The 12880-nt window shown below is 44.2% G+C and overlaps 1 protein-coding gene across 5 annotated transcripts in view; it reads right to left on the minus strand.

The window, feature by feature from the left end:
* LOC140388239 (DDB1- and CUL4-associated factor 1-like) overlaps positions 1 to 12880 on the minus strand; it is a 187334-nt gene that overhangs the window by 34775 nt on the left and 139679 nt on the right. For all 5 annotated transcript variants that reach the window (XM_072472072.1, XM_072472073.1, XM_072472071.1 and 2 more), the window contains 3 exons: positions 7974 to 8047; positions 5491 to 5595; positions 3362 to 3635 (listed from right to left, as the gene is read on the minus strand). In XM_072472072.1, coding sequence (XP_072328173.1) covers positions 3362 to 3635; positions 5491 to 5595; positions 7974 to 8047 — 453 coding nt within the window. The remainder of the gene's footprint in view (positions 1 to 3361; positions 3636 to 5490; positions 5596 to 7973; positions 8048 to 12880) is intronic.

The raw sequence follows: 12880 nt of genomic DNA on the forward strand, positions 1-12880 counted from the left end.
GGATTTGAATCCGGGTCCCCAGATCATTATCCTGGGTTTCTGGATTGCTAGTCCAGCGACAATACCACTATGCAGCTGCCTCCCTATGTGGAACAGCTGGAACAGAGTAGAAGGTCAGAGACTGGGTAAAAGCTAGGAGAGATTGAAACAAAGCTGTGTAGGTCACGAGACAGAGAAAGCGTTAATGGCAGAAGGTGCTGGTAGCTGTATGAAGGTAAGATATCAATGGGAGAATAAAGGTTAGTGCTCAGATTATCTGGTCATATTATTTCTCAGGAGCACAAATCAGTTGCTGCATTTCCACATATTACGACAATGACTGTATTTCAAAGTAGTTAATTGGTTTTGGGAAATAACTGAGGTTTTGAAAGACGCTGTACAAGCAACTTACATGGAAGGTGTTGGGCATAAAAAGGTAGGAAGAGGATCTGAAAGGCAGTTCTTAACTCTCTGGACGAGAATCTTAGAATTGTTATATTGAAGGAGGCCCATCAAGTAAGCAAGAGTGGCTCAGCTGGTCCTCCTCCCACACCCTTTCCCTGTCATCCCAGCAATTATTTCCCTTTTTTGAAAGCCATGATTGAATCTGCCTCCATAACACCCTCAGGCAGTATATTCCAGATTCTAACCACAAGCCGAGTAAAGAAAATCTTCCTCGTGTCACCATTGATTGTTTTGCTCATCACCATAAATTCATGCCCTCTGGTTCTCAACCCTTCCGCCAATGATAACAGTTTCGCTCCATCTATTCTGTCTAGATTCCTCATGGGTTTGGACACCTCGATCAAAGCTCCTCTTAATCTTCTTGAAGAAAAACAGCCCTAGTCTCTCCAATCTATTCACCTCACTAAAATCGCCCATCCCGGGAACTTTTCTGTACCCTCTCTGAAGCTTTCACATCATGAAGGCCAAAGCAGTGTTTTGTAAAAGTGGATCATGACTTCCTTGCCTTTGTATTCTGTGCCTATTATTTACAAAGCTGAGGATGTCTAAATTTAGATTTGTTTGCACTTGTTATTATTATCCTAATATCTGTCATACGTACCTTTTTTCTTCTTTATCTTGCCATATGAAAGTACCTTTAAGAAATGGGTGTTTACTACTGCAGTGATGTCAGAGAGTGGGTGGAGCTGGGCTGTCTGTCAGTTTTACTTTCGTTTTCGGCTGTTTGCTGCAGGGTGTTTTAGTATGTTTTCAGTGTGCGAGCTGAAGTCAGACCAAGCAGGTGTACTGCTGTTCTCTCTGCCATGAAAAGACTATCTCTTGATCACTTGCCGAATTCAGAATTATAAATGTTCTCAGTAGTGAATGTAAACCTAACGTGCTTCTGTTAAAAGGTGTTTCTTTTGTCTTCTGGATGTTATTTGGGAAGTTATTGAGGATTACTTAGTGTTGTATTCATTGGGGGTTGTATTTGAATTGATGGTTGCTAAGATGTTCACTGTATGTTTTAAAAAGGTTAACTTGAGTTCATAGAGTAAACATTGTTTTGTTTTAAAAAATACTTTTCCATTTCTGCTGTACCACACCTGTAGAGTGGGCCGTGTGTTCCCCATACCACAATCTATTAAACGTTGTGGGTCAAGTGAACTCCATGATACACTTTGGGGTTCTCTAAACCCTGGCCCATCACAATCTTGCTCTCTCTTTTGTCACCCAGGGAGCTCGAACTTTGGTTGCCCTACTGTTATCCCTGATTGGAATATATACCGACTGTACCCAAACCATCTCCTCTTTAAAAGCAGCCATTGTTCTGTTATAGCTGTGCCAGCCAATCATTGATTCAAAATTACCTGGAACTGGTTCGTTCTAAACCACTGAATTCAGCCATCCTCCAAATAAGTATTTTTACTCTAGATTTCTCCTTGTCCTTTTCCATACCTGTTCTAAATCTTCTGACAGTACGATCACTGTTCCCTAAATGTTACCGTACCAATACCTCACCCACCTCATTCCCCAGAACCAGATCCCAGCAATGCTGTGTGAATTTAGGAAATTGTTATATTTTGTTGTAGTAATTAAAAACCCCGATTTAAACATATATATATATATATAAGACAATGCGTCTAGTAAAGCTGTAATTAAGGTACTGTAAAAGTGAGACACTCATTAATTCAAACAATTAACTTGTTTACACATAGATGAGTAATGGAACATTGTTTGGTTTGCTGAAGATAACCCCAGGGTGCAAATAATTTGAGGTATTGTGTTTAGTCCTGGCCAAGCAGGTCATGGGACATCTTAGTGGGATACAGATGATGTAATTAATGGGAGGAGCCAGGTTTGTCTGTAGTTTTGCAGTCTGCTAGAAGAGTTGAACAGCAGTTTGCTGTAGGATTCTACTCTGACAAGATAGAAGGGTTTTCAGGTTGTTCCTGAAAATCTCCAAAGGTCTGCACAGAGAACAGCAAGTAACACCGATTGCTAACTTTATTTAAGGGGCGGCACGGTGGCGCAGTGATTAGCACTGCTGCCTATGCCCGAGGACCCGGGTTCGATCCCGGGTCACTGTGTGGAGTTTGCACATTCTCCCGTCTGCATGGGTTTCACCCCCACAACCCAAAGATGTGCAATTTGGGTGTATTAGCCACACAAAATTGCCCCTTAATTGGAAAAAATCTAATTGGGTACTCTTAAATTCTTTTTTAAAAACTTCATTTATGAGTGGATTTTGAACTGTATTGGGTTGATTAGTTGGAACACAATGGTAGGTGCAGATAGTGAGTTTAAAGATTTTCCTTCTTTTAAGAACTGTTTAACTGTTAATTGTAAAGCTATTTCTTTGATGTTAATATGGTTAATTCTGTGTTTAAATTAAAGTTTGTTTTAACATAAAAGATACCCATTAGTCAGAGTCATCACTCTTGTGGTGAAGTATCCTGTCCTCGGTTTTACGAATTATTTGGGGTTTCTCGTCTGGTATCCTAACAGCCCCTTCCTGTTTGGCCAGCAGTATACTGGTGAAGAAAATTCACCTAAACACTCTTGAGAAATATCTGCCCTTTAAACTGTTACCCCAGCTTATATCATAATAGGTGCAGTGCCCCCCATTATCACAACTCTCTGCCCCTTGCACTTCTCTTTAATTTTCATACAAATTTGTTCCTCTATATTTTTCCCACTAGTTGCGGCGCATAAATATGCCCAGTAGCGTAATGATATTTAGCTCTAACCAAACTGACTCTCCTGGATTCCTGCAGATATTTTCTCACTCCAGCACTGTAATATTTTTCTGAATCAATGCTCCTCCACCCCTCTCCTATCTTTCCCCTCTTTTATGAACATTGTGTATCCAGGAAAATGTAGTACCTAGTCCTGCCTTCTTATCAGACTACTGTGTGTACAAATGGGATTGACTTACAATCTCCAAGAATGTCTGTATCTTCATCCTCCCAGTCGTCATCCTCCTCCTCCTCGTCCTCCTCAGCTTCCTCTTCGCCATTACCCAGTAGAGCTTCCAACTCCTCCTCATCAGAAGCCGTGAAGTCACGCTCTCCATCCTGGGCTGCATTGGTTTCACTCCCGTTATTTTCATCCTCTCCATCCAGCAGTGGGTCGGTATCCAAGTCATCTAGGTCATCCTCAGAATCGTCATCATCATCGTCATCATCATCATCATCCTCCTCCTCTTCCTCCTGTGACAGCAGTAACATCACTAATTCTGTACAATACTCAGTGTTGATTTCTTCAATCAACCTCCATCAAAATACGTAAAATACAAAATATTAAGGACAGTATTGTGCCATTCAGCCCTCCTTGCTTATTTCACCATTCAATTGGATCATGGCTGATCTGTATCTCAACTCTGTCTAGCCAGCACAGTTCTGCAACTCTTAATACCCTTATCTATAATTTAAAAACTCAATCTCAGTTTTGAATGCTCCAACTCACCCCTCCCAGCCTGGAGGTTTTGGGGGGGAAAGAATTCCAGATTTCCACTATCCAGTGTGTGAAGATGACATCACTAATGACCAGCCTACATCTAATTTTAACGTCTTGGCCCCTTGCTCTTAAAGACCCTGCACTGCTTTCTTGTGTCCCCTCCAACAAAAGTGCCAATCGCCACTGGCTCCCCAGGTGCCAGTGGCCCCCTTGCACCTCTGCCAAGTTAAACTTGAGAGTGTGTTAGCTGGCTGTTTGACTGCAGAGGCATCATAACAGAGCCAATCCTCTATTCAACCTTTGCTACAGGGGACACTGATGGTGACCAGGAACAAGAACAATGACTGGCCTTCTCCCTTCCTTACTCAAAGGCTAGTGAGGTTAGCTATAGTGCCATTGTCGGTGTCTTGGTTGAGATCACCTATAACACGAACTAGTGACCAAACCTGGGGGCCAGTTTAGTTTGGATGGCTCATTAAGATGCCCATAATAGCAGGATACAAAAGACACATTACCTCCAATTAAACTATTGACCATGGGCAGCTCCAGGGAATTCTCTGCATCCTGGACTGGTCGTTTTTACATTTAACCTTTTAGTCTGGCATCAAACCAAACCTTAGCATTACTGTAATGTGAACTGCAATTAACATTTTTTTAAAATTTAGAGTACCCAATTCTATTCCCCCCAATTAAGGGACAATTTAGCGTGGCCAATCCACCTACCCGTCACATCTTTGGGTTGTGGGGGTGAGACCCACGCAACCACAGGGAGAATGTGCAAACTCCACACAGCCTCCACAAGGGAGCTGGGATTGAACCCGGGTCCTTGCCGCCATGAGGCAGCAGCCCCACCATGCCACCCAACTGTAATTAACATTATAGTAATGTGGTGCATCAACAGATCAGGGTGGTTTTATTCCTGTGATTTGAATTGGAAAACTTATTTCTGCTCTGATCTTTGCTTTTATAGAATCCCTACTGTACAGGAGGCCATTCAGCCCATCGAGTAAGAGCATTCTACCTAGGCCCACTCTCCGTCCTAACCCCGTAACCTGACCTACACATCTTTGGACAATTTTATTACCTAATCTGCACATCTTCCCATTTCTCTTAATATTTGGAAGGACTACATCCATTATCCAACTTCTCTGCACACAACAAAGAACCACAAAACTAACCAGTCCCTGAAATGGTCTTGCAGGGGCTTGTTCAGCCTGGATGGGGAGCAAGAGAGCCAATCATGAACCAGGTCTTTTTGTTTACATTATTTAAACGGACAGTCATCTGCGGAATCGTGAAGCCATGAAAATGTCTCCACTGATGAAAACTGAACATTTTGTCCTTCTCCATTGGATCCAGTTGGTTTATTATAGTAATCAGAAAGATTTCAGACTGAAACTCCTGACTGCTGTTCAGCCACAAGAGGCTCACACACCTGACAGGATGACTTAACAATGTAGTCATTGTTATCATGGTCAAAAGTTAAAGGTTAAATTGGAGAGTTTTTGATGTAGCTTAACTTGTCCACAGCCTTCGACCAACTGAGTAACAATGGCTGACAATTGCACTGTAATTAAACATGTGAGAATCAATTGATGAGGTCCAGACCTGATCCTCCTCTTCATCTTCTTCCTCAGCAAGTCGTTGACGTCCCACTTCATACAGTCTGCACACAGTGTCCATGGATAGAGCATCCATGCTGCTACCTTGGTTCTGCAACACATTGTGGATCATTAATACACTGAGCAACGTCACATCAAACCAAACAACACTTGTGTACAGGAATACTAGCATATTTTTAAATAAAATTCAACAGGCATCCATAGCTACAAAGCAACTTCATACAGTGCTTTTACTGTGATAAAACATGATGTGGAGATGCCGGCGTTGGACTGGGGTGAGCACAATAAGTCTTACAACACCAGGTTAAAGTCCAACAGGTTTGTTTCGAATCACTAGCTTTCGGAGCACTACTCCTTCCTCAGGTGAATTCACCCGAGGAAGGAGCAGTTCTCCGAAAGCTAGTGATTCGAAACAAACCTGTTGGGACTTTAACCTTGTGTTGGAAGACTTCTTACTGTGATAAAACAGACAGGGCACTTCATAGGAGTGTTGGTAGTCAGAAAAACCGACACCAAGCTTAAACCATGTGACAAGAGCTTGGACAATGAGATTTTAAGGAGCGTCTTAAAAGAGGAAAGAGAAGTAGGAATGGAGAGGTTTAGCAAGAGAAATGCAGGAGGTTAGAGCTTTGTCAGCTCAGGACATGGCCACCAATGGAACAAAAACAGGAACATGCTGAGCCCAGAGCTGGAGGAGGTTACACAGATATGGAGGGTGGAGACCATGGAGGGATTGTGAGGGTGAGAATTGCTTTTGCTTGGATGCCTTTTCTCCCAAGCTGCACCAGGTTCAAAGCTCACTGCAGCTTGTCCCAGTAGCCAATTTTCATGTCCCACTCTGAGCCACGCTGGCCAGCAGCATATTCCAACACAAAGAAAGAATGCAACAGTCGAGCCTGATTCAGTCCTTACCACGTGTCCGATTGCTTGCATTTTCCAGCAGAGGACACTAAACAGTGAGCTGAAACAATTTACAAACCAACTGCGTCACTCTCAGAGTGGCTGGCTCGCAAAGATCAAACACTTTGATGAACCAGCTTATATCTGATGGCTTACCTCTGATTTTAGTTTTGCTGCTGTTTGGCCTTTCACAGCTTTTGTTCTCTCTGGGGACTGCCATTAACACTCTTTTCCCTTGGTTTCTGTGGCTATGATGGGGATATGCTGGCATTGGACTGGAGTGGGCACAGTAAGAAGTCTTACAACACCAGGGTAAAGTCCAACAAGTTTGTTTGGCATAACTAGCTTTCGGAGAGCAGCTCCATCATCAGGTGAGTGATGATGAAGGAGCTGCGCTCTGAAAGCTCGTGATTCCAAACAAATCTGTTGGGACTTTAACCTGGTGTTGTAAGACTTCTGTGGCTATTAGCATTCTTTTCCCTTGGTTTCTGTGGCTAGGACTCATATTTCATTCCCTCACCCTACAGTATAAATATCTCCCACTTTCTGTCTTTTAGCTTTGACAAAGGATCATCTGGACTCGAAACGTTAGCTCTTTTGTCTCCCTACAGATGCTGCCAGACCTGCTGAGATTTTCCAGCATTTTCTCTTTTGGTTTCAGATTCCAGCATCCGCAGTAATTTGCTTTTTTATCTGATGGTGACTATTTCCAATATGCAAAGCAATTGTTCGACAGTCCAGCTTGCACAGTCAATTCCATTACTGTCCTTTTGTTTTCAAACCCTGGATCTGAATTCAGCCCATGTTGATCCAGTCAAGCCCTTTCATTGGGAAAGCTGGGAAATTCACAGGTGGTGTGCACTTGGATAGAACTTAGTTTCTCATGAAATGAATCTCTGCTTCCAGTTTCACTCAGTTTGGAAAATGTATCAGGAGAATATGAATACGACACTGATGAGGGAGGGATTATTCTCAACAGGTGGGGGTAAAGACAATTTCCAGGGAGGGAGTTTTACCTTGCCATTAATCTGGTCTAATTCTAGTCTGACTATTGCTAATTAAAGATGTGAAATGAGAAGATTCTCATCCAGCAATGAAGCTCCTCACCTCAGTGTGTAAAAAAACAAGAAGAGGACAGTTAAATCTGGTTAGTTATGAATTAGTGTTTACAGACAGATAGCATATAATAGAAATTCTGACCAATTTTAAATCACCCACTTAAAAGTTCCCAGGTGATTTAATGCAGCCTTAAGGTCCCATGTTTGATCCTCAGTTTGTGATAAACTTGGGACATTGTAACTGCTGAACTGGGATGAGCGAGTTGGGGGAATTAGCCTGGGAACTTGCTCCTGAATTACTATTTAATGTTTCTTGCGCATCATACTTGGCTGCATTGTCATCCATGATCTGTCACAATCTCACATGTTTCTCTCTGGCAAGATATTGGGGACAATTAGTGTCCTTCCTTCAGCAGGAAAAATAAATTGAAAACATGATTTTCCTCCCCACTGAAAAGACACTTTGAGAGTTAACAAGTTCTTCATATTGTGTGCCAGAGCCTGGGCCTACCTCAATCACAGCCAGATAGCAGTCCTTTGTATCTGTGCAGAGATCGAAAATGTTCCTCTTCACGTCAAGGGTTGCTTTCAAAATAATGTTTAAAAGAAAAGAACATTTTAAATACTGTTTTGCTGCAAATTATCACAAGAACACATTTCCTTATCATTCAATGTGGAAAGTTAAAGCCCGTCAGCAAGCTTCATCTTAAATGGATTGCCTGTAGTGTGTTTTCCTCCCATCACCCCACACCCAGACTTGTCCAGAATGAAAACTGCTGGTTAAATGTTTGATTTTAAAGACAGGTGATCACAAATTTGGGAGGAACAACGAATCTGTTCAGTAATTTGCTGGAAGAGCCCACTGTCATCGGTTAACTTTTTAGGACGTAAATACATTAAGTGTTCACTCTAAAGAAAAATACACGCTCAGCCACATTTTGTGAAGGTTTGACAAATGCTCAGAATGGAGGGGGGTGCGAAAGCTGGGTGCTGGGGAAGTAAAACAGTGAGTGTCCACTTCTGGGATTTGGGTTTCGATCCAGCAAAGGCTGATGTTAATCAGAGAAGATTAATAAGGGGATCGGGGTTATGGGGAGAAGGCAGGAGAATGAGAAAAATATCGACCATGATTGAATGGCGGAGCAGACTCGATGGGCCGAGTGACCTAATTCTGCTCCCATGTCTTATGGTCTTAAGACTTTCATGCCAAGGGTCCTGTATTAAGCTCAGTTGGCTGGGCAGCTGGGTTGCGATGTGCAGAGAATTCAACAAAGCGGGTAAAATTCCCCCACCGGCTGAGGTTATTCATGAAGGCCCCGGCTTCTTAACCTTGCCCCTTGCCTGAATTGTGGTGATCCTCAGGTTAAACCACCAGCAGTCAGTTCTCCCCCTCAAAGGGGAAAGCAGCCTCTGGTCATCTGGGACTGTCATGACTTTTCTTTACCTGTATAAAATAAATTCAACTTGTGTCCCTAGCGAACAAAGGCAAATAACACAAAGCCGCCTGTAAGTCAACAATAAACTGATAACCTCAAAAAGACAGGACTGCTGGCGCGGGAAAGGAGTGCTGCAGTCGGGAGTATTCTTCTGAAGGCCGAGACTGAAGCACATTGTTGGAGCAGAGCATGGTAAGTTTTATCCTGTAACTAACCATACCAAACCTGCTGCCGACACTGGGTGCCTGAAGTAGAAAAAGTGTTCCATTCCTCACCTCGATGAGTACAAATCATAGTAACCACCCTCGAACCTGACAACAAAACCAAGACCCCCAAGAAATGGAGTGTTACTGAACGACTTGCAATGAAAGCAGAGTGCCTTCTGTACTAGAAGTTAGATAGTAGAAAGCAGTCATACACTGTGACTTCTATAGAGTCACCGAGTGTTTGGTACTCCACAGCATGAACAATCTCCCTGTCTACACTTTCATTGTCCACCAGGATGGTCCATGGGCTCTCTGCTGCTTCCTTGAATGGACACTCAACCAGGCACCATTCACCTCACCTTGCTCCTCCTCCACCTGGCTGGATTAACTTACTTCGAATAAATTCTCCACTGCCATCATTTCCTTGATGTGGAGATGCCGGCGTTGGACTGGGGTGAGCACAGTAAGAAGTCTTACAACACCAGGTTAAAGTCCAACAGTTTTGTTTCAAATCACTAGCTTTCGGAGCACTGCTCCTTCCTCAGGTGAATGAAGAGGTATGTTCCAGAAACATATTGTGGGCAGCACGGTAGCACAAGTGATTAGCACTGTGGCTTCACAGTGCCAGGGTCCCAGGTTCGATTTCCTGCTGGGTCATTGTCTGTGCGGAGTCTGCACATTCTCCCCGTGTCTGCGTGGGTTTCCTCTGGGTGCTCCGGTTTCTTCCCACCATCCAAAGACGTGCAGGTTAGGTGGATTGGTCATGATAAATTGCCCTTAGTGACCAAAAACGGTCAGGAGGGGTTATTGGGTTACGAGGATAGGGTGGAAGTGAGGGCTTAAATGGGTTGGTGCAGACTCAATGGGCCGAATGGCCTCCTTCTGCACTATGTTCTATGACTATATATATATATTATATATATATATATAGACAAAGACAATGCTTTAAATGCGTGCATTTGCAGGTAATTAAGTCTTTACAGATCCAGTGATAGGGGTAACCCTAGGTTAAAGAGGTGTGAATTGTCTCAAGGCAGGACAGTTGGTAGGATTTCGCAAGGCCAGGCCAGATGGTGGGGGATTAATGTAATGCGACATGAATCCCAGGTCCCGGTTGAGGTGTACTCATGCGTGTGGAACTTGGCTATAAGTTTCTGCTCGGCGATTTTGCGTTCTCGCGTGTCCTGAAGGCTGCCTTGGAGAATGCTTACCCGGAGATCAGAAGTTGAATGCCCTTGACTGCTGAAGTGTTCCCCGACTGGAAGGGAACATTCCTGCCTGGTGATTGTCGCGCGATGTCCGTTCATCCGTTGTCGCAGCATCTGCATGGTCTCGCCAATGTACCACGCTTCGGAACATCCTTTCCTGCAGCGCATGAGGTAGACAACGTTGGCCGAGTCACACGAGTATGCACCGTGTACCTGGTGGGTGGTGTTCTCATGTGTATGGTGGTACCCATGTCGATGATCTGGCACGTCTTGCAGACATTGCCATGGCAGGGTTGTGTGGTGTCGTGATCGCTGTTCTGAAGGCTGGGTAGTTTGCTGCAAACAATGGTTTGTTTGAGGTAGCACGGTTGTTTGAAGGCAAGTAGTGGGGGTGTGGGGATGACCGTGGCAAGATGGTCGTCTTCATCGATGACATGTTGAAGGCTGTGAAGATGATGTCGTAGTTTCTCCGTTCCGGGGAAGTACTGGACGACGAAGGGTACTACTCTGTCAGTTGTGTCCCATGTTTGTCTTCTGAGGAGGTCGGTGCGTTTTTTTGCTGTGGAGCGTTGGAACTGTCGATCGATGAGTCGAGCACCATATCCCGTTCGTACGAGGGCATCTTTCAGCGTCTGTAGATGTTTGTTACGCTCCTCCTCGTCAGAGCAGATCCTGTGTATACTGAGGGCCTGTCCATAGGGGATGGCTTCTTTAGTGTTTAGGGTGGAAGCTGGAGAAGTGGAGCATCGTGAGGCTATCCGTGGGCTTGCGGTAAAGTGAAGTGCTGAGGTGACCGTCCTTGATGGAGATGAGTATATCCAAGAATGCAACTGATTCTGGAGAGTAGTCCATGGTGAGTCTGATGGTGCGATGGAACTTATTGATGTCATCGTGTAGTCGTTTCAGTGATTCTTCGCCGTGGGTCCAAAGGAAAAAAATGTCATCGATGTATGTGGTGTATAATGTCGGTTGAAGGTCCTGTGCGGTGAGGAGGTCTTGTTCAAACTGGTGCACGAAGATGTTGGCATATTGAGGTGAGAATTTGGTCCCCTTGGCTGTTCCGTGCATCTGGATGAAGAACTTGTTGTCGAAGGTGAAGACGTTGTGATCCAGAATGAAGCGGATGAGTTGCAGAATTGCGTCTGGAGATCGGCAGTTGTCGGGTGTTGAGTAACTGAGGCTGTTCTCAGCCTCGTAATGTCAACAGTAACTGAACTCTGCCATTTGGTGGGTTTGGCTCCAAAGGCAGAGCATGTTACCGCACTGGTGTTATATTCATGTTGACCTCTCGAAAACATCAGGGCGGCACGGTGGCGCCGTGGTTAGCACTGCTACATCACGGCATTTCCTTGGTTCTGAATGTCCTGCATTTGTCTCAAGAAAGCCATTGTACACCAGCGAGGCAGGGTTGTAATATGTGATCTATATATTTCCAGGGGTCAGCATGAATGTGCCAGCAGTCACTTATCCCGAATAAAACCTGGGATATGTGAACATTCTTTGTTTCAGTCTGACTTAGATCCTACTAATCAAGTCTCCCTCTGGTACACTGAAGACTGCCTTGGTAATGCTTTCTTCTCTTGCCCTGAATTGCAAAGTGTCGTCAACTTTGCTTCAAATTTCCAGCCCTTCCTCAACATCGACATGGTCCATCTCGGACTCTTCCCTTCCTCGATTTCTCGATATCTAAGGAACGGCTGTCAATCATCGACTTCCATGATTGATTACACTCTTGCAGTAAGAGTGTAATCAATTCTCCCGTATCCCTGTCTCCAGCACATCTGTTGTGACGATGCTAAATTCCATACAAATACTCTTTTATCTTCTTCAACCAAAGATTCCCCTCTGCTATGTTGACAGGGCCATCAACATAATCTGTTCCAGTTCCCGCACGTCTGACCTCACCAGGCCCAGCCCTGTAATGTCAACAGCAACTGAACTCTGCCATTTGGTGGGCTCAGCTCCAAAGGCAGAGCATGTTACCACATTGGTGTTATATTCATGTTGACCTCTTGAAAATATCAGGGCGCCGTGGTTAGCACTGCTGCATCACGGCATCGAGGACCCGGGGTCGTGTGGAGTTTGCACATTTCCCAGTCTGCATGGATCTCACCCCCCCCACAATCCAAAGATGTGCCGGCTAGGTGGATTGGCCATTACTAAATTGCCCCTTAATTGGGAAAAAAATGAAACATGTAGATTTCATATTACAGCCTAGCCCTGCCTCGCTGGTACAACAATGGCTTTTCTGGAGGCACACACTAGTGTTACAATGCAGGATGTCCAGTACCAAGGAAATGATGGCAGTGGATGGGCTTAAGCATCAAACAGGCTGACAACATCAAACGACCCCAGAGTAACCATCCATCTAACACAATACTAATCTAGGAAGAAACAAAAAAAAAAAAAAAAAAATCAAACTAAAACAGAAAATACTGAACAATCTCAGAATATACTGAACAATCTCAGCAGGTCTGACAGCATCTGTGGAGAGAGAAGGGGGCTAATGGTCCGAGTCTGGATGACTCTTTGTCAAAGCCAAAGAAATCAAACGCGTCTCAACAGGAG

Source organism: Scyliorhinus torazame, chromosome 13 (assembly GCF_047496885.1).
Source record: "Scyliorhinus torazame isolate Kashiwa2021f chromosome 13, sScyTor2.1, whole genome shotgun sequence".
Taxonomy (NCBI): Eukaryota; Metazoa; Chordata; class Chondrichthyes; order Carcharhiniformes; family Scyliorhinidae; genus Scyliorhinus; species Scyliorhinus torazame.